The sequence below is a fragment of the Eptesicus fuscus genome, chromosome 10 (genome assembly GCF_027574615.1).
Source record: "Eptesicus fuscus isolate TK198812 chromosome 10, DD_ASM_mEF_20220401, whole genome shotgun sequence".
Classification (NCBI taxonomy): Eukaryota; Metazoa; Chordata; class Mammalia; order Chiroptera; family Vespertilionidae; genus Eptesicus; species Eptesicus fuscus.
Window position 1 is genome coordinate 89,327,765 of NC_072482.1, and position 21,038 is coordinate 89,348,802.

Here is a 21,038-nt window from a genome sequence, read left to right on the forward strand (position 1 = left end):
AAAAAAAAAAAAAAAAAGGCATGATTTAAAATAAGCCTAATAGCTAATGTGTAGTCTGCTTCTAGAATATACTCAGACGTGCTGGCGTTAACCTTTCCTTGCACCTCAGAGTAACATTAGCATGGGTGGTATGTTTACTCTCCCACCCGCTGAAGCCCAGGGACACTTGCCCCGGCCACACAGCTCTCAGGAGAGCCAGGCCGGGAAGCCAGCTTTCCAGACCTGGGAGCCCTCTGGACCACCCCAGAGACAGGTGTCCAGCCTTCAGATGAGCAGGGCACTCAAACACAGGGCACTCGGGTGGCACTCCTTCCTGACCACGGATCTGACCCAGCCTGGTAGGGAAGCAGGTTTTTCCTGATTGCATAACTTGAATAAGATCGCACTTTGACTTCCATCTGATTCCAGCTTGCTGACACTGATGCCCATGATTGGGGAGTTTAAGATCATGGTTTAGGCCGCCTTGCACTTTTGATAGACATCGGAGGTTCAGCTCTAAGGTTCAGGGCCCTGCGGTGCTGGGCCCCCCGGACCACCAGGGCCAGGGGTCCAGTGTGCTTCGGTCTCACCGTTAGAGTGACAGAAGGTCATTTAGGAGATTTGTAAAAGGTCGGGAAATTCTGAGACAGAAATTGCCTGTGACTTCATTCTGGTTGGCTTTTTTCCCCCCAGGTCTCTTTATCTCAGCTTCGTGTATATATATGCATTTAAAAAAGCAAAATTAGGATTAAATGGACTATATGATTTTATCCTGCATCTGCCCTGAAGAGGTGTAGATTTATAAGTCACAAATATTCCACTGAAGGGTTCGATATACACTTTCCTACCATTGGGACACTTAGGTTCTTAAATACTGTACGTCCCGAACAGTAGACATTCTCATACGTAAATCTCTGCCTCTCACTTGGCATATTTCATCGACATAGAATTGCCAGATCAAAGAATGTAAAATAGGTGGACTTGCTAAAAGGGAGACACAATACTTATTTTATGTCACTGCTATCACTGGGATTGTGTTTTTAAATCTTTGCTTTCTTTAAATTGCCTTGGTCAGTGCTTTCAAGTCCCTTTAGCTCTTCTGTTGTATCACAACTGTCCCTTTGAGGAACTATCTTCTGATTATTTGTCTTGAGGATTTTGAGTCACAATATCCGTGTCTGTATAAACATGTCCAATTCAACTGGACCATAACATTCAATTAGCTGGTATTTGTGTGAGTTCGTAGCACAGGGAGAGAGACACGAAAACACGCTGAGCCCAGGAGGGCCTGCCCGGCCTGTGCCATTCGGGTGTCGCTTAGATTCAATGTATGTGTTCACATCCGCGTTCACAGTTTTCCCGTTGGCAGCAGCTTTCTTTTTATTTTTTTTCTTTATTTTTTAGAGAGGGAAGGGGGGGGAGAGAGAGAGAGAGAGAGAGAGAGAGAGAGAGAGGTTGCCTCCCGCATACACCTGAGCAAGGATAGAACCTGAAACCTGGGTATGCGCCCAACTGAGAATTGAACCTGACACCTTAGGGGAAAACACTTTTTTTGTCATCTATTTTGTTGGTAAACATTTTCCCATAACTTTTCCTTTGGATGATGATGTCATCCTCTAAAAGTTCTGATTTAACAAAAGCAAGAAAACAGGGGATGGAAGTGGCCATAAAAGTAGGTTGCCTGCTCGACAACTTTTCTTCTTTTTTTTAAAATATATTTTATTGATTCTTTACAGAGAGGAAGGGAGAGGGACAGAGAGCTAGAAACATCGATGAGAGAGAAACATCGACCAGCTGCCTCCTGCACACCCCCCACCGGGGACATGCCCGCAACCAATGTACATGCCCTTGACCGGAATCGAACCTGGGACCCCTCAGTCCGCAGGCCGACGCTCTATCCACTGAGCCAAACCTCCAGACACCTAGAGGCTTAGGGAGCAGCTGGGCCACACCCCTGTGGCTGATCATCCTGAGAGGTGGAGAACGGAGAACTGTCTGCTTTCCACACGGCCTCTTTAAGAATATCAAATCAGTTGTGCTAGTGTCTTTGCCAGTGTCATCAAAATAAATGGAAAGTTTAAGTGACAAAACTGAGCAGCAATATATCTGGCTTTTTAAGTGTCGCTTTGGGCCTAAACTTTGTAACTAGTGAAGCATCTTCCTACCCAGCTCAGGGGAACAGCTGTTGCTCATCCTGTTGTTAGAAGTTACACTGGGGATGGAAGGAGCTGATGGCGCAGCAGCGAAGCAAGGTCCCCATCGATGTGTGCACCCGGAGGTGAACGTGTGTGCTTCACAGGCGACACCAAGTGAAAGAAAGCCCTGTGCTGTCCCCAGCAGCTGGAGTTGAGAACTTTAGAACTGAGACCTCAGATCCTGGAGGTCGCGGGGCCTCCTGGGACAAGTCTTGGGAGGGGTGTGGGCGCCACCTGGGGACCCAGTGTGTGGGCTGATCCCTGTGCTTGGGAAGGCTGCAGGCCACTCATTAATGGTCACAAAGGTAGCCTTCAGAGCCGGCTTTATCTGTGATCAGCACAGCCATGGGGCTGGGGCTGGGGGCATGGCGGGGGGGGGGGGGGAGGGGGGGGGGTGGGGGGTGTAGGGGGGCGGAATGCCGAGCTACTGTGTGGACTGCAGAGGGACAGGGACCATTAGCACCAGCAGCTTCTCTCACTCACCAGACTCCCATTATAATGGAAGGAATTTGTGAACCAAAGTGAAGGCTCCTTCATGGAAGATAAAAGGTTAGGAAGCTGGGAGGGGGCTCACTCTGAGCAACAGCTCCCAGGCGCCAGGACAAGGAGCATTCCCCCCCGCCCCCCGCCCCCCGTTCCCATCTGGATTTAGGGCCAGGCTGGGCATTGGCTGGGATAGAAGAGGGAAATCAGCTCTAGAGGATGAAGCTGATTTTTGTAACAAGGTCAGATAGCCAGCGACGAAGCTTTCATAACTCCGTTCCGTTTAGGCCTGAATGTGGTGCGTAGCGCCTCCTAGTGGCCAGAAGGAGCTGAGACCTCTGAACGAGTTGGCTTTTTTTTTCTTGATAAACCCACACCACCCTGTTACACCCCACCTTCCTCCCTGCCCCCTGGAAGTAATGAACAAGATCTTCACGGTCTAAAGAAAAGAGAAATAGTAAAACTATGGTTTTGTTTGCTCAGAGGAAGAGCCTGTATTAACGGGGTCAGACAGGCAGGGCATGAGGTGATGCATAGGAAAAGGAAGGAAAGAAGGAAATTGACCCAGGGGGCCTAAACGGGCCTGCCCTAACCAGAGATCGGCATACAAAAGAGTGTGTCAAAGTGATGAGAACACATCGACTCTTTTACCAGTTACCTTGTGTCTTTATATAGAACAAAGCTGAAGTTTCGGTGAAAAAGGAATTTAAGAATTTAGGGCTGCCTGCCTTGGCCGGGTGGCTTGGTTGAAGTGTCCTTCCTTCCCTTACACCAAAAGGTTTCTGGTTCGATTCCTGGTCACGGCACATACCTAGATTGAGGGTTCAATCCCCGGTCGGGCTGCATAAGGGAGGTGATTGACCAATGTTTCTCTCTGACATCAATGTTCCTTTTCTCTCTAAAATCGATAAAAATATACCCTTGATTGAGGATTTTTTTTAAAAAAAAAAAATAGGGCTGCCTAAAATGTTCTGAATTTCCAGCACGGGCCCTGCCTGATTCTCATGCTGTGTGCCTGGCTATCAGAGGAGCGATGTTGTCTGTAGGTTGGGATGTGGCACCGTTGGATCTAAAGTCTTAGCCTAAAACCAAACAGACCGAATGCTCAAGTATTGGGGCTTTTTCAAGTTGCCTTGATCAAGGGTTGAGGACGCCACGTTTGCCTTGTAACAGCCGCCCTTCTGAAGAGTTCAGGGAGCGGGACAGCCGCCCTCAGACCCGCGCAACGCCTGTGTCACCCCGATGGCGACCTGGCCCACGCCCCGGGTGCTACGAGGGAGCCGTGTTTTGCACCTCCATCAGCTTTTAAACAAACGGAAAGGGTGCAGAAGGCTATTGAAAACGGCAGCAGAACTTCCTATCTGCGCGGCTGTTTCCTTAAAGCCGGGGTCTTAAAAGCTGAGATACAGGACTAACCGGGGTGCCAGGAATGAAGGCACGGATTAGGTAAAAATGCTGCTGACTCGGGGTCCCCTTCGCCCCCGGCAGCTTGGAAACCCTCCCTGGGTCTGTGCCGAGCCTCCCTGGCCGCTGGGGAGGGCTGAGCTCCTTGCAAATGAAACACGCGACTGGGTCCCCGGGCGGCGGCGAGGGCGGGGCCAGCCCCAGGCGGCGGGGGCGGGGGGAGGGGGGGCGGGGAGCCGCCTATAACTTACCCGGGACCGCATCCTCGGCCGCTTTGTGCAGCTGCAGCTCCCGGGCACCTGGGGAGGGCGGCGTGGCACTGAGTTCTCTCCGAGCAGAGCAAGCCTGCAGGGTGTGGGCACCACCCCGGCCGCTTCAGCAGCGGGAGGAGCTGGTCACCATGCTGGGGATCATCACAATCACAGGTGAGGCGGGCAGGGCCCGGCTGGCGAGCTCCCCTCTAGCCTGCATTTGGGGGGACCTGGAGGTCAGTAGGGGGACCTACTGATTGGTGGGCGTGTCATTCTCTCCGTGCGCCGGTTTGTTGATAGGAAGAGCGTTCTCCGAGGTTCAGTAAGAACCAGACAGACCTAATGTGTCCTTGTTGCCAGCGCAGGAATCTTCCCGCTGTGCCTAGGGGAGGGAGACCTGGAGGGCATTTTGTCGTGGGCTGTCCCCCTTATTGGGGTGAAGTTCAGAATAGGTTGTGACAGCCTCATCCCTGGCTGTCGTTATGAAATATTGAATTCCTGGTTTTGAGAAATTGCAATATGTGTATGTTGACCTGCTTATTTGGAACGCCCCCAGGAAGGGTCCCCGGCGATTTGGGGGACCCAAATGTTAGCACTGGTCTAAGGGGGGGTTTCAGTGAAGAAATAGACACTGCCAAGTTGGGGGCTAGCGGGTAGCAGCCTTTAGGCAATGGATGGTACAAGTGAATGCGCCTTAAGTCCGGCTGAGGGTGACGGATACTATTTGGTACCTGCCTCCAGCAAGTGAGTTACAGGTGTCAGACCTGCAGCTTGTGCGTGCAGCTCCTCTAACTCAGTTTTTATCCTGTCGTGACCGCTCAGGAGCCTGCCTGTTTCCTCCTCTCTCCCGTTTCCCCGCCGCCAAGAACGTGGAACGCCTTTTGCTCACTCAGGTTTACAAGACCAGCTCTTCTCTGTGTATTTGAGATCATCGCTCGCCAAAGCTGCATGTTTTCTTTCTATAGAAGAATTTTTAGGACTTACTTCCCCCCCCCCACCCCCTCACCCCCTCAATATAATTGCTTCCACAAAGCCTTGTCCTCTTAAAGAATTTTAAGTAAATGTGAAAGTTTAGCCAAACACAAAACATCTCTCACTTCCTATAGATTAGCTTGTTTACTTGGCGATTTCCTTAAGATTCCTTCCCCAAGTTAACTTGACTTTCTATCCTTTACCTGGCATGCAAATTTGCATGGTGCTTAGAAGTGATCATTACATAGACTATACAAAATTTAAAAACTAGAAGCACAAGACTCTTCATTTTTTCCAGATCACTACTTTTCCTGTGAATGACATATACAAATGCCCCCGCTGAGAGGGGCTGCCTGGGAGAGTGGTTTGTGGGTCACAGCTCGGGGTGGGGCTCCTCCCATCGAAACTTCTCTGGGTGCTTTTTATATACACAGCCTGGCCTTTATTATATTCACTATTTGATTGTCTTGGGCCGAGTTTCTTACGGGAAAGGAAGGTAGTCCTGTTTAGCACTAGCCAGGAGTTAAACTTAGGGAAGTTGAGGGGGCTTTTAAAAATTGGTTCAGATCATCCCAGTGGAATCATAGGGGATCTGAAGCGGTTGGAAGGACTCTCGCATTTTTAAGGCAACCTAATTTTTAAAGTAACTGGCTCCATTGCTTTCTGAGTTTTACTTCTATTACAATGGAGAATGTGACAAAATTTAGTACTTTTTTTTTCTGGTAATAAGAAAGTACACAGGAAATCCTAACTCCAAAATTTATAACAGCAAATGAACATTTCGCAGTGGAAAAGGAGAATTTCAACCGTCTTTTTTTTTTTTTTTTCTTCCCTTTTGTAAGTTTTCCTGATGAGGAAGATTTATAGCCAGTCGTCTTTATATAGCTGGTCAGAATCTTGAAAAGCAATGAAGAGTTTTATAGTTGGCATTCAGGGTTAATTAAATATCAGATTACTCACCTAAATGTGAGTTATTCCAGTCCTCTTTAGCACTGCGTTATGCAAGGAGCATTTAAGTTTCACAACGACTAGGAAGGGAACAGGATGATGACATGTTTGTAGGATTACTGAGGAATGAGCTTTCATTTCTGAAAAGCAGGGAAAAGCTGAAGGAGCTGACTCCCCTCCCCGACCCCACACTTGACTAGACTTTCTGTCCTTTACCTGGCATGCAAATTTGCATGGTGCTTAGAAGTGAGTGCTTAGAAGTGATCGTTACATAGACTACACAAAATTTAAAAATTAGAAACACAAGACTCTCCATTTTTTCCAATCACTACTTGAAACGGGGCAGCAGGACTTGAACGATGAAACGATTGATCCTTCACGTGACATACTATGGCCTTTCTTGAGGCCTTTCCCTCACATCACCTTAGCAATAACTTAGCTTAAAATCTAGAAAAGAAGCGATTTGATATGATAATCGAAGAGGTGTCCTCTCCTCCCCCCACTTATCAATGGTGTGTCAGAAACAAACAACAACCAACAAAAACCTTTTTGAATTAGGGAACTCACACACAGTGAGACTAACTAAAGCACCATGAGGCATTAGGGCAACATCCTTTAAATCTAGAGTAAACTGTTGAAGAAAGACTCCTCCCGCATTCAGGCAAGGTCTAGATGATTTATGACGCATTTCTCTGTGCAAGTCACTTTCTAAGATGAAATAAAAACCCTTCCCGTGGCTGCTTTTATCGGCATGGAGGCAGCGCAGTTGTCCAGCAACTTGGGGGACACAGACGCGATACCCTCACCACTGTGAGAGTAATAACAATAACTACCCCTGACAAGTGCCCACTGTGTGGCCCTCGCCATGATTCCTCACAAAAACCCTGCAACAAGTGGTGGATAACTCCCCTTTTATCCTGAAAACCAAGTTCCTCTTGTCCCTCAGGAGCGTCGATGCCGGGCACCTCGCCCAGGGCCCCTTTCTTCCTGGGTAGGACGTGTCCATGGAACATCATGTGAGGCCAGGGGATGGCGACCTGTAGTGGGTTTGGCTTATCTGAGTTCTAATCCCAGTTAAACACCTCCCCTTGGAGGTTTTGTGGTGAGTGAGCCCTTAAAACAAGGGACGTTGGGTGTGTGGGATCTAAGGGATGGATTTAGAATGCAGAGAATTCCTGGAAGCATTCCAGGACAATGCTGCAACTCGTAGGGGAAAGTTAACCAGTTCCAGATGTCACCGCCAGCAGCCCCCGAGGTGCCTGGGGGATGAGCGCGCTGGCTAACTAAACTTCGCCATTACTTGAGTGAGATAATAAAAAAAAATAAAAAAAGGAAAAAAAAAGAAATGCGTGAAAGCACCTTGTATGTACGCTATTTTTAAAGTCACGTCTTGTTATATCACACTGTTTGTGTTGAAATGTTTTGAAATAAAATTCAAACGAGGTAAAAAGGAAATGAAATCACTTCTTGCTTTCAAGTAATGTACAGGATGATGCTCCAACCACTGAGCCACCCGGCCAGGGATGTGCCCCGCATCTTTTAGGCTGTTGTTTTTTTTTTTGTTGTTTTTTTTTTACTCCATTTGCTCACCGAGCTATAATCCCTAACTCATTCGGAACCCGTGTGCAGAGAGCACATGAAAATACCTTACAGACGGTTTCTGCTAAAGCACAGACTGGGTCATGGATGGGAAAGGTAATGGTTGCTTGGAGATCTCTGCCTTCAGCCAGACCTGGGCAGTGTGGGCTGGCTTTGGTGTACATTTGGGATGGGAAAGTGAGGAAGGAAGTTAACACAGGAAAGAGGGCTTCGGCCACATCTGCCCTGCACTCCGTCCAAAATGGGGTACAGGATCCAGATCTTTACGTGGTGCAAAGAGAGGCGGGAGGGATGTCTGTGCCCCATCTTTTCCCCCTTGAAATGTTTATGTTGGATGTCAAAGAGGTAAAAATAGGTGCAATATGGCATTCGGCTTTCAGAGTTTGAAAGAACCCCTGAAGGGTATGTGTGGGGGTTCCGCAGGCCTTCTGGCCCTGAGGTCCTGAGGTCCTGGGAAAGGTGGCTTCCTATTGGGAGAGCTGAAAGCTGCTCGCTGCTGCCCTCTTCTGTTCGAAAACATGCAGGACTTTGGGCCAGGGCTTTGCCTGTGGTAGTGAAAAACTGGACCAACATACATTGTTCAACAATAAGGGGACGTAAAAATAAACGTGTATATCAGCTTCTAAGACTATTGGGTGACTGATCAGAAGAAAATTCAAATATTCATAGTGATTATCTCTGAACATTGTCTCTGTGGATGCAATCCCCATTTTCTCAAAGTTAAAATGCCCTGTAATTTATATTAATTCTTTTGGGAATTGGTCAAAAATAATTAAAAACATATAGTTCTGTTCTGAAGGAAACAATAAGGAAGGAAAAAAAACCGTTCTGGCGTGTGTTTCATTATTAGTATAGATGACCAGCTGGTGGCCCATCCTCCTCAGTAGCCTCTGCAGGAAGTCCTGGAGGTGACCTCGTAGCTGAGGACAAGGACAGAACCGTCAGGGCATTTGGCCAAGGGCCCCGTGCTCACCGGTGGTGCAGCTGAAATGCGCGCTTTAACCTTCTTCTCTACCTGAATTCTGTCTCTTCTTGTGCGGGGCGGGAGGGTAAGGGAGAGTCGTTTTTCTATTACTCACTACATTGATAGCATTTATATTAGACTCAAGGCCCAATGCATGAAATTCGTGCAAGAGTAGACCTTCCTTCCCCTGGCTGCTGCCGGCACCAGCTTCCCTCTGGCACCCGGGACCCAGGCTTCCCTCTCAGCCCCAGCTTCATCCAGAAGGTCGTCTGGAAGGACATCTGGTCTAATTAGCATATTCCATTTTTATTAGTATAGATAATGTGAGGCAAAGATCCAGTGTCCCCTGCAATCAGGTAGGGTGAATCACCACTCTCTCAGTTTTTGTTTTCTAACTTTTTATTATCTGCACTTGTTTACTCTTCCGAGTGATTTTTATTTTTTATTTATTTTTTATTTTTATCATGTTCCTTCTTATATGTATCAAAACTCATACTGGACAATGGGTTCTGGGTTGCAAAAGAGGTTTTATTTTTAGCACCTGTATGTAGTTTTTGTCCACAAATTACAAAAAACAAACACAAGTGCTATTCTTCTGAGTGATTTTTAAAAAACAGTAACTTCAGCCTGGCCGGTGTGGCTCAGTGGTTGAGTGTTGACCCATGAACTAGGAGGTCACAGTTTGATTCCCAGTCAAGGCACATGCCCAGGTTGCTCGATCTCCAGGAGGGGGTGTGTAGGAGGCAGCTGATCAATGATTCTCATCATTGATGTTTCTCTCTCCCTCTCCTTTCCTCTCTGAAATTAATAAAAATATATTAAAACACACACACACACAAATAACTTCAAACTTACATGAAGTTGCAGAAATAAACACAGTCCAGGGAACATCCAGATGCAGCTATGGCTAACATTATCTCTTGTGCTTCATTATTGAGTCCCTATGTTGGAAAACAAAACACAAACACAGCCAAAACCGGTTTGGCTCAGTGGATAGAGCCTCGGCCTGCGGACTGAAGGGTCCCAGGTTCGATTCCGGTCAAGGGCATGTACCTTGGTTGCAGACACATCCCCAGTAGGGGGTGTGCAGGAGGCAGCTGATCGATGTTCCTCCCTCATCGATGTTTCTAACTCTCTATCCCTCTCCCTTCCTCTCTCTAAAATAAATAAATAAATAAATAAATAAATAAAATATATTTAAAAAAAACAACAACACAAACCAGCATGAGATACAATTTTCTGAACCTTTGGAGGTGAGTTATATCCATCCTGGTTCTTTACTCCCAAATTCTTCATGTGTGTTTCCTAGGAATAGAAATATTCCCTTTCATAATCACAGTGCAGTTATCAATGTCATATACTTACATTATTACAGTGCTTTCAAGTAACCTAGCATCCTTATTCCAGTCTTACCCATTATTCTAACGATGTCATTTTTAACACTCTCCCTTGACCCACATCCATGTTTGGGTTGGGTATTATATTCTTCAGCATCTTTTCGCCTGGAACATTTCCATAACCATTGCCTTTTAAAACACCGACATGTTCAAAGCATATGGTTCTCTCCCCATTTCCACCACATTCCTTATTTTGTGTGTGTTTTCCCCTGATTCACTTCAGGTTATGCATTCTGATCCATGGGTCTGTCCTTCTCAGGGAATGGCACCCCAGGTCTCTCTGTCCCTCACAGATTGATGTTGAAGTCTTCTGCCTTTTTTCTCCCCTGTAGAACCAGGTTTTACCTACCCTTTCCACTAGTAAGCATGTAAATATCCAGTCCCTGCTTCCCTCTGTCCCCCATTTAGTACCCATCATACTTGCTTGTCCAGTCTTTTTCGTGATGGCTCCAAAAAATGACCGTCAGGTACTCTTCAGAATCTGTGAGTGGGTGGGTAGGATATGTGTACTTTCTTTCTTCCTTCTTTTTTTTTTTTTTTAAAGCATGAGAGTAACCATGAAAAAAAAAATAACAGCTTTTCATACTGAAATGAAATTTAAATTGCTAGCCACATTAGACATAGAGCAATTTTCCCATCTAAGTGTGGGAGTTGACACGTGTAAATACTTCTTCTTGTCATAAGTGGCTTTTACAAATGATAAAAAGTTATAATGATTTGTGAAACGTAAGAATTTTAACACTTTGAAAAAATACGGAATTAGCTTTTCTTTTAAAATGGTAACATTTGTGTTTTGCTCGTCTGCCAGCCTTTGGCCCTCCAGGGATGCCACCCACCCACCATTGGACAGTGGCCTGGTCCCATGACCACTTAAACACAGACTTAACTTATGACTTTACATGGTCACTGTCATGGGAACGTGCCCGAGGCCGCAGTCCCTGTGCTAACACTCCAGAAAGTAAAGCTCTTACGGCCTAGCCAAGGCGTGCTTCGGTTCCTGCCATGCTTTGGAGTCCACTGCTCCTGTGCACTTACAGTTCCGAGAGCAGGGGGTTTGGGCACGTGCTCCGTTAGCGCTCTGCCTGATGCAGCGCGGATGAGAGAGGGGGGCCGCTCAGGACCCCGCAGCGGCGAGGCTCAGCTGCAGCGGCATCAGCCTCCAGTGTGCTTGGGTTTGGAGAGGGACCCCGCCCCCCCTGGGGTGATGCGCAGGGCCACCTGCAGGTTTCCCTCTGTGACGCGCTTGGTGGCCCCCAGGGGGCGCTGTCATCAGCGCGGCCCCTGGCGGCCAACAGTCTCCACCCCGCGATGGGGCAACCGGGAGGGGAAGGTTGGGCCTCCCGGGCCCCTGTAGAGCAGCCCCTGCCAGGCGGTGGCGGCGGCGGCGGCGGCGGCGGCGGGCACCATGCCCTGGTGGAGTTACCTCTGCTGTGAGTAGTGCGCCCCCCATCGGAGGGTCACCCCGGGGACCTGGCGGGCGGGACAGCTTTGAGGCCCACGGACTCGCCGTCAGTGGCGGGAGCAGAGGTAGAACATGCTGCATCTCAAAAGCATCATCAGCTTTAGCCAGGGCCCGAGAGATGCTCTCACTAGGGAGCCGGGGGGTGACCAGAATGGGGGGTGCGGGACAGGAGGGCGCAGGCATTGCCGTTGGCGAGCAGCGGGAGGTGCGTGCGGCCGACTGACTAATAGAAAGTGAGACCGAGGGCGGGATCTCGGGTTCAGGGCGGGTTCCAGCTCCGGGGGCAGCCGCACGATCGCACGTGGTCTGGGGCAGGATACCTATCGGTAATGCGCACGTGTGCGGTCGTGGTTGGCTTTTATGTTGGAACCTAGTTTAAGCCTTGGCCGCCGGGCTTGGTAGTTTAGAGGGCCTACCCTCTAGGCCAAACCTCAGGGAAGGGAGGGGACGGTGGCGGTAAGGGGGAGAGATCAACCAAAGACTTATATGCATGCATATAAGCCTAATCAGTGGACACAGACAACAGGGGGGTAAGGGCATGAATGGGGGGGGGGGGGTAATGGGGGAATAAGGATACATGTGTAATACCTTAATCAATAAAGAAATTAAAAAAAAAAAGATGTGTGACAGCTTCCTGATGCGATCAAAGCGGTATTTTAGGAAGCACAGCGCCTCGGTAGGCTCCGCACAGGTCCGCGGGGTGCAGGAGGCTCGAGGAGCTGAAATCGGGGCTGAGTTGCGTTTGCCAGGCCTTTGCACAAAGCACCAAGGCGCCGTCTGCGCCCGCAGCGGCCCGTCTGGAAGACGTTCTGACAAGAGTAGCTCCTAGGATTACTTAGGTCAACAGACACTACAGACCAGCCGACAGGATTTAAATTTTTTTGTAATCCCACATACATTTTTTAAATATATGCATATACCCCCTCTATAAAGAAAACATCTGAATCTTGCTAAGCTATAAGCACTGTTCACCACTTGGCAGCTGTTCATCTTTGTTTCCCTGGTTTTGACTGTACACACCCCCATCCTCCCAGAATGGAAGGAAAAGTGTTGCAGATTGAAATGCAGATTTAGGAGCGCGGAAGGAAAGGGAGTGGGGAGGGTGGTGTGATTAACACCTGCTTTTCCCACTATGTGAGCACAGTATCCCTGCATTTTCTGTTGAATTCTAAAAGGTTAGTGAATGGGTTTGTTTTTACCTCATGCTTACTGGCAGGAAATTTGTTTGTGTTTATTCCTAGTAAAACTCTACTAGAATAGTTTATTGGGGGGGGGGAGGGGGCTTGACATTTTTCCTCTGGTGAATTTCCAATGATACCGTCCACCTTTTTAAAAAAGGTCACACCTCTTGTGTTGCATAAGAAGTGTCTGTGAGCATGTTAATTGGGGACATTTGTAAGTAGTGCATAGCATGGAAATACACTTAAAGAGATCTTTAATTTTTGATGCAGTAGAAAGACTAAGGATCAAAATGGAAGTTATATATACATTTATTGATTGGCATTTTTTTCCATAAGGAAGTACTCCCTGCTCCCATTTATGTTTTTAGTATCACTCTTTTTTTTTTTTTATCCTCACCTGAGACTATTTTTTTCATTGATTTTTAGAGAGTGGAAGGAAGGGAGAGAAACATCCATGTGAGAGAGACATACATCGGTTAGTTGCCTCTCGAATGAGCCCTGATTGGGGCCAGGGGTCAAACCTGCAACCCAGGTATGTGCCCTTGACCAAGAATCAAACCTGAAATCCTTTGGTAAGGGGCCGACGCTCTAACCACTGAGCAAACCAGCCAGGGCTTTAGCAGCACTCTCGATTCATGGATTTTTTATTTTATTGAATGCATTGTAACCCATCACTGTTACTATTCTTTTTTATGCTTCAAAGTTTGGCCAGAAGGAGCCCCTTCAAGCTGGCTCTTGTCCTTTTGATATGCCTCCCTCAGCTTTTGAGTTCCTCTTTTCTGCTGTGCTGAAAAATACTCTTCATACTTGCCCTGACCCAGCCAGAATTTCCCAATGAGCTCTAGAGTCTTTTGGGGCCTTGTGAGAGACCAGACTAGTGATCACATAGAATGCCCCTCCTTTTGATTTGTCTAGTTCGTGGTTGGCAAACTGCGGCTCGCGAGCCACATGCGGCTCTTTGGCCCCTTGAGTGTGGCTCTTCCACAAAATACCACGGCCTGGGCGAGTCTATTTTGAAGAAGTGGCGTTAGAAGAAGTTTAAGTTTAAAAAATTTGGCTCTCCAAAGAAATTTCCATCGTTGTACTGTTGATATTTGGCTCTGATGACTAATGAGTTTGCCGACCACTGGTCTAGTTTACTTGTGTTGTTATTCGCTATTTCTTTAACCCTGTGTTTCCTATAAAGTGGAAGAAGTTATGTCTAAACCTTGATGGATTCTAGATCATGGGTGTGATATGTGATTGCATTTTGCATTGCAACAGAATGTACCCTGTCTGGTTCACCCACCCTTTGTGATGCTGTGGCTACTCATTTTTTGATAGTTGAGATTGTTAACTTTCTCTTCACAGAAAGAGCAGAGTAGTTGGCTTTAAACCTGAAATTTTTAAGGTCATTTGAAAGAAGTAGACACTGTGCCTTAATCTATTGAGATTCACAAATACTAGGTAAGACCCTTACCTATCCTGGAGTTGCCTGACATTAAAGAAAAGTATTAACTGGTTGTGTTTTCAAAACGTTTTAGTTTTTTTGAATTGTAATATTTTACCCCTTCTTCTCCCCCACCCCTCTCTTTTTTCTGTTAACAGTTGGACAAAGAGAATCTGAAGATGTGAATGAAAGAGATTCCGATAAAGAGATGGCTGCCAACTCATCGGTTGTTCAGGACATCACAAAGGATGGGCAGGAGGAAATGCCTGAAATAATTGAGCAGATTCCTTCTTCGGAAAGCAATTTGGAAGAGCTAACACAGCCTGCTGAGTCCCAGACTAATGATGTTGGATTTAAGAAGGTGTTTAAGTTTGTTGGCTTCAAATTCACTGTGAAAAAGGATAAGAGCGAGAAGTCCGACACGGTCCAACTACTCACCGTCAGGAAAGAGGAAGGTGAAGGAGCGGGAGAATCAGATGGGGCCGGTGACCACCAAGAGCCCAGCCGGGAGGCCGGAGAAGCAACTCCCAAAGAGAGCGAACTGAAACAATCTACGGAGAAACCCGAGGACACTCTGAAACCAGAGCAGAGCAGCGCGGACGTTTCTCTCCAAACCGAGTCTGGTCAAGCGGCCGAGGAAGGCAGAGATGGAGAAGAAAAACAAGAAAAAGAACCAACCAAATCTCCAGACTCTCCCACCAGTCCAGTGGCCAGCGAAACGGCGTCACCCTTCAAAAAATTCTTCACCCAAGGCTGGGCCGGCTGGCGGAAAAAGACCAGTTTCAGGAAGCCCAGGGAGGAGGAGCTGGAAGCTTCGGAGAAGAAAAAGGAACAAGAGCCAGAAAGAGGAGACACAGAAGAAAAGGAAAAGACGGAAGACACCTCTGAGAAACTGGCTGCTTCGGAACAGCCACAGCCACAGGAGGCCACAGACCGGGTTCACGATGCCAGGCTGTCGGCTGAATATGAAAAGGTGGAGCTGCCCGCTGAAGGTCAAGGGCAGGCATCCCCTGAAGAGAGGCCCGCCCCTTTAGCAACGGAAGTATTTGATGACAAAGTAGAGATCGTTGCAGAAGTCCACGTGAGCAGGGCAGAGAGTGCAGAGCAGCAGAAAGCTGAGGCGGAAGAGACAGAGGAGCCCCCACCGGCTGAAAAGTTGGCTGAAACCGATGCTGAGCCTCAGGAAGCTGAACCTCCAGTGGGTGCCCCCGGGGGGGACTCCACCCAGCCCCCCGAGGCAAGTCCTGATGAGAAGGCGCTGTCTGCCCAGCCGGAAGGCATCGTGAGCGAGGCGGAGATGCTGGCCTCGCAGGAGAGGGTGAAGGTGCAGGGAAGCCCTCTGAAGAAACTGTTCACGAGCACCGGCTTAAAAAAGCTTTCTGGGAAGAAGCAGAAGGCGAAGAGAGGAGGGGATGAAGACTCCGGCGAACAGCCTGCGGTCCAGGCCGATTCTCCAGAGAGCCCCGAGGAGCAGAAGGGCGAGAGCTCGGCTTCCTCCCCGGAGGAGCCCGAGGAGATCACGTGTCTGGAGAAAGGGATCGCGGACGCAGCCCAGGAGGGGGACGTCGAGGAGGGAGCTACTTCCGACGGGGAAAAGAAGAGAGAGGGTGTGACGCCCTGGGCATCTTTCAAAAAGATGGTGACGCCCAAGAAACGGGTCCGGAGGCTCTCCGAAAGCGACAAGGAGGAGGAGCTGGAGAAGGTCAAGAGCGCCACGCTGTCTTCCACGGAGAGCGCGGCCTCGGAGGCGCAGGAGGAAGGAAAGGGCCCCGGGGAGGAGCCGAAGCCGGAGGAGCCGAAGCGCAAGGTTGACACTTCCGTGTCCTGGGAAGCTCTGATTTGCGTGGGATCGTCCAAGAAAAGAGCAAGGAAAGCATCCTCTTCCGACGAGGAAGAAGGACCCAAACCGACGGCCGGAGAAGGCCCAAAACCGGACGACGCAGGGAAAGACCGAGACGCAGGACCAGAGGCCGTCCCCACCGGCTCCCAGGAGCACGACCCAGGGCAGGGAAGCTCCTCCCCTGAGCAAGCGGGGAGCCCCTCCGAAGGGGAGGGCGTCTCCACCTGGGAGTCCTTTAAACGACTGGTCACCCCGAGAAAAAAATCCAAGTCCAAACTGGAGGAGAAAACCGAGGAGCCTGGAGCTGGGGCTGGTGTGGAACCCGCAGCGGCCGAGGGGGAGCCCGGGAAAGAAGAGTCTTGGGTCTCCATTAAGAAGTTCATTCCTGGCCGGAGGAAGAAAAGGGCGGATGGGAAACAAGACCAAGCCCCCGCCGAGGAGGTGGGGCCCCCGGAAGCCCACGAAGACGATCCCGACGTCCCGGCCGTGGTCCCGTTGTCCGAGTACGATGCGGTGGAAAGGGAGAAGCTGGAAGCGCAGGAGGCCCGCCAGCGGGAGGAGAAGGCGGAGCAGAAGGGGGCGGTCTCTGTGTCGGAGGAGCTCAGCCAGAGTCTGGTTCACACCGTGACTGTGGCTGTCGTCGATGGGGCGAGGGCCGTTACCAGTATTGAAGAGAGGTCGCCTTCCTGGATCTCCGCTTCAGCGACAGGGCCTCTGGACCCAGCAGAAGAGGAAGCCGGGCCACCCACGGGGGCAGGGGGGTTGGACAGAGAGGTCAGGGCAGAGGAGACCCCCGTCGTCGCCCCAGCCCTGCCTGAGAGCCGAGATGCCGGTGAGGACACCATGGCCGGTGAGGACACCGTGGCCGGTGAGGACACCGTGGCCGGTGAGGTGGAACTGACTGCCGAGGCCGTGACCGCTGCGGAGCCCACGGAGGCATCTGGTGCCGAGGAGGCCACCGAAGCGTCTGGTGCCGAGGAGACCACCGACATGGTTTCGGCCGTCTCCCAGTTAAGTGAGTCCCCAGACACCACCGAGGAGGCCACGCCAGTTCAGGAGGTGGAGGGCGGCCAGCCCGACGCGGAGGGCCAGGAGAGGCGGACCCAGGAGGTCCTGCGGGCGGTGGCAGAAAGGGTTAGAGAAGCGTCACAGCTTGATGTCAGGGGCCCGGGGGCCACGACTCAGACCACGCGGAGAGTGGGATCCCAGCTGCCAGGGGTGGCAGAGACCGAAGAGGATCCTCCCGTGTCGGAGCTGCAGGAAGAGGTGGACGTGGTGGTGCAGGCACACGCAGGAGAAACGCAAACTGAGAATCTGCCCCAAGGGAAGGTCTCTGGACAGGCCACCCCAGAACACGCTGAAGAAGTCCCTCAAGTCCCCGCCGAGAGTGTCGCGTCCAGCGAGCTCATCCCCCCCTGCCAAGCCGCAACCCTGGTTGGGGTCAAATCAGAGATCGTCCTGGAACAGGCTGTTGGCCCTGACTCGGCCGAAACCCTCACAGACAGCGAGGCCAGTGGAAGCACCCCCGTGGCCGACTGTGAAGCTCCCCATGCCACACGGCCAGACAAGGCCACGGAAGTCCACGCAGAGGCCGCAGGTGCATCCGGTACGAAGTCGCAGGTCGGGGAGGCCCAGGCAGTTCCTGCGCTGAAAGAGACGCCTCCAGCACCCTCCGGGCTTCAATCCCAGGAAGAAAAGAAAGAACACTCAGAAACTGAAGGGGGTCCAGAACATACGGAGAAAGAGGTACCAGTGGAGACTGTACCCATTCTTTCAAAGGCTGAGGTGACTCCAGGGGCCGGCCAGTTTGCCGATGAGGAGTCCAACGACGTACCGTTTGTTGAAGGACTTGAAGTGTCTGCAGACACAGACATAACGGCGAGTCAGAAAAAGACCATTGACGTTGCCCTTAAAGATGAAGTTACTGAAGAAGCTGATTGTCAGAAGAATGAAAAGACTGGATTCCCGAGTCCTGCTCAGGCTCTTCCAGCCCCAGCGGGGAGAGAGATGGTAGTGCAAGTGGAAAGGGAGGAAACGGAAGCCAAGGCACCCCAAGTGAGTCAAGAGAAACTTGAGCCCAAACCAGTGGAAGTGCTCAGCCAGCAGCTGCTCCAGACAGTTCACGTGACCGTCATAGACGGGGAGAAGGAAGTTATCCGTTTTGAAGAAAGCTCTCCTTGGCTAGTTCAAGAGGAAGCACTCTGCACAGACATTCAAGTTCAAAGCTCGGAGGCATCATTACCTCTAACGGCTGCGGCCGTGGAGGAGAAGGTCTTAGGAGAAACGGTCAAGCTTTTGGAAGCAGCTGGACCTTTGGAGTCTGCAGATGCACGTTTGGAACCGGAAGCAAAGCCCTCTGACCAAGAAGGCGTTGTTGGTCAGGCAGGGGAAGGTGCAGCGCCCACAGGCCCTGAGTCTCAGGCAGCGTCGGCCCCCGTCACCGCACCCGCCACCCCTGCAAAAGGCGTGGGTGCTGACCTGGAAGGAGAGGAAACCACCTCCCGGGAAGGGGAGTCTGAAGAAGACTGCGAGCAGGTTAGCGGTCAGGGAGTCAGGGGGAGTGAAACGAGAGAGGAAGGTTTAAAGGCCGAAAAGGAGATTTTGCAACTCAAGACTGAGAGCCACAAACTTGTGCAAAACGTCATTCAGACAGCCGTTGACCAGTTCGTAAGCGCCGAAGAGACAGCCACCGACTGCCCGACAGCGGCCCAGCTGACCGAGGCTGACCATCAGGAAGCTGACCAGAAAATTGAAAAAGAAGAAAGGGAACTTCAGGGCTCGGCAGAGGCTGAAGCAGCCCAAGAGGAGCCCGCACTGACCACCGTGGGGCAGACCCCCTCCGATCTTTCCAAAGACGGGAACGCAGCTGCAGAGGAGGCCACGGCCGTGGAGGTCAGAGGCTCCCATGTAAATACCCAGCAGCTTGAAGAGCTCGTCCTCCCAACCCAGGACAAGAGAGAAGCAACCGGAACCAAGTCTGAGCCAGAATTTGGTGATCGTGCCAGCTTGGGAGAAAGAACAGAGAATGAACCCCAAGAAGATGAAAGATGTGACGCCGTCGATTACCCTGAGAACCAAATCTCAGCCCTGGTAGACCCTGAGGCCTCGGGAGACTTAACCAAAGAGTCCCCGGATGCCAATGGACCAAAACTAAAAGAGAAGGAAGTGGGATTTCAGGAAGGAAAAGGGCAGAGCGCGCCAGAAAAAGAGATCAAACCACAAACACAGGAGGAGACACAGGAACAAGAGAGGCAGCCAGCAACGCCAGAACTCGCAGAGTCCTAAAACGCCATGTAAGCTAGCTTCTTTTTCTTCTGAAATCATTGTTTCCTCTTCCATGCCATTGGATGGCAGATTTATTCTAGGGGAAGCAGGAGTTCAAACCAGTGTGATTTTAGGTGGAACCTGGCATTGGGAAATGCCCGTCAAACAGACTAGGAGATCTAGGTTAGTTTCTTTCTCCTCTCTCATTGAAATGCCATTCAGTCATATTGGTGTCATGAAAATAATGATTTCATTTTATCCCCAATGTGACTGCCTTCAAAGAAAATAAAGGCCCACATGTGCGTGGTTGGCCAGAGATCTAAGAAATATGTTGTGCTCACTCAGCCCCATACCAACTAGACTGTTGAATCTTTTTTATAACTAGAATCTCAAAGTAGGTTTATATTATACTGCTTGAAATTTATTTTATAGCTCTTTAGAGGAAAAACGATTTTTTTTTTCCAGCATTAGTCACAAACACGTTTTAAATATATATTTTTATTGATTTCAGAGAGGAAGGGAGAGGGAGAGAGAAATGTCAATGGTGAGAGATAATCATTGTTTGGCTGCTTCTTGCAAGTCCCCCAATGGGGATTCAGCCCACAACCCATGTGCCCTGACCAGGAACCAGCCTCAAACTCCTGGTTCATAGGTAGATGCTCAACCACTGAGCCACGCCGGCTGGGCTAACAAACACTTCTTAAAAGATCCCAGCGCATGTGACATGTTAGGGAACCGCAGACATTGGCTTTGAAGTCGAAGAGCACCTTTTACTTATAGAATGAGATGATATTGGGGTGGCCACTGACTACAGCTCATCTTCACAGCTCTTCTGTGGTTATACTATAAATGAGGAGAGAGGAAAAGGAGATTGTATTTACTTTCGCATCTGTCTTTCTCCTCTAGTTACACGAGTGTCTTTGCAAGACCAGAATGTGAAGACAAGTGGTAGAAGAAAATGAATGCTGCTGATGACACCCAAGACCAAGATTTCAGAACTTTGAGATCCGAAGAACAGGCCCGCCAACCGATCTCATTCCCAGAGAACCCCGACAATCCTGAGGCTGCATCGGGAGCTAGAACCAGTTCCTCCTCAAGACCGCCTGTCGCATCCCCTCGACGCCATATCGTGTTTCTCATCCGAGGTCCTGAATTCTTCACCTGGAACTGGAGTTGGCAATACCTAGTTCCACTTCTCAAACTGGAGTATCATTCTTTATGTATTTATATGTATGTTTTAAGTAATCCTCCTCCTGTATCTATTGTATATTTTTTCTTACTGTTTAAGGAGATGGTGCGGTAGCGTACGTTTCTGATGTATCCCAGTCTGTGATGGGGCGTGGGCCATAGTGTCGCCTCGGCAGCTCTGAGCCTCCCGTAGGACCTGTGAAAACAGCCTCCTAGAATGACATTCCTGAGCAGAAGCTACACTCTCACTTTAAAATTCCCTAGGGACTAGGCCCGTGTTTAGTATTACTCTGAAGTCGGGCCACTTTCCTATTGTGCACAGTGTGCTAAAAATGAAAAGCATCCTTTGGGCGGAAGCATATAGAATGTTCTGTGGTTACTGTGAAGTTTTTCTTTCTAGCCCAGTGGAGGGTGGAAGTTTTTGTTTTTTTTTTCCAGTAGTGGATTAACTTCCAGTCTTTCTCCTAATTGTTATGGTGGTT

General features: G+C 49.7%; 1 protein-coding gene, 1 long non-coding RNA gene and 1 other non-coding gene across 5 annotated transcripts in view; 1 reads left to right on the plus strand and 2 right to left on the minus strand.

Moving 5' to 3' along the window:
• AKAP12 (A-kinase anchoring protein 12) overlaps positions 1-20,618 on the plus strand; it is a 73,814-nt gene extending 53,196 nt beyond the window's left edge. The window contains exons 1-3 of one of the 3 annotated variants that reach the window (XM_008158591.3): positions 4,447-4,486; positions 14,423-19,397; positions 20,275-20,618. In XM_008158591.3, the coding sequence (XP_008156813.2) occupies positions 4,462-4,486; positions 14,423-19,389 (4,992 nt within the window). In that variant the 5' untranslated portion in view covers positions 4,447-4,461 and the 3' untranslated portion in view covers positions 19,390-19,397; positions 20,275-20,618. Of the gene's footprint in view, positions 1-4,446; positions 4,487-11,576; positions 11,623-14,422; positions 19,398-20,274 lie in introns of those variants that run through there. The other 2 variants (XM_028135323.2, XM_054722108.1) reach the window with 2 other exon arrangements.
• Positions 9,259-9,384, minus strand: LOC114228700 (small nucleolar RNA SNORA40). Its single transcript, XR_003614833.2, has one exon. It is a non-coding gene; the product is annotated as a small nucleolar RNA SNORA40 (small nucleolar RNA).
• Positions 9,682-11,337, minus strand: LOC129150478 (uncharacterized). Its single transcript, XR_008557233.1, has 4 exons — positions 11,164-11,337; positions 10,613-10,716; positions 10,041-10,100; positions 9,682-9,950 (listed from the first exon to the last, which is right to left on the minus strand). It is a non-coding gene; the product is annotated as an uncharacterized LOC129150478 (long non-coding RNA).
• Positions 20,619-21,038: the final 420 nt, after the last annotated feature.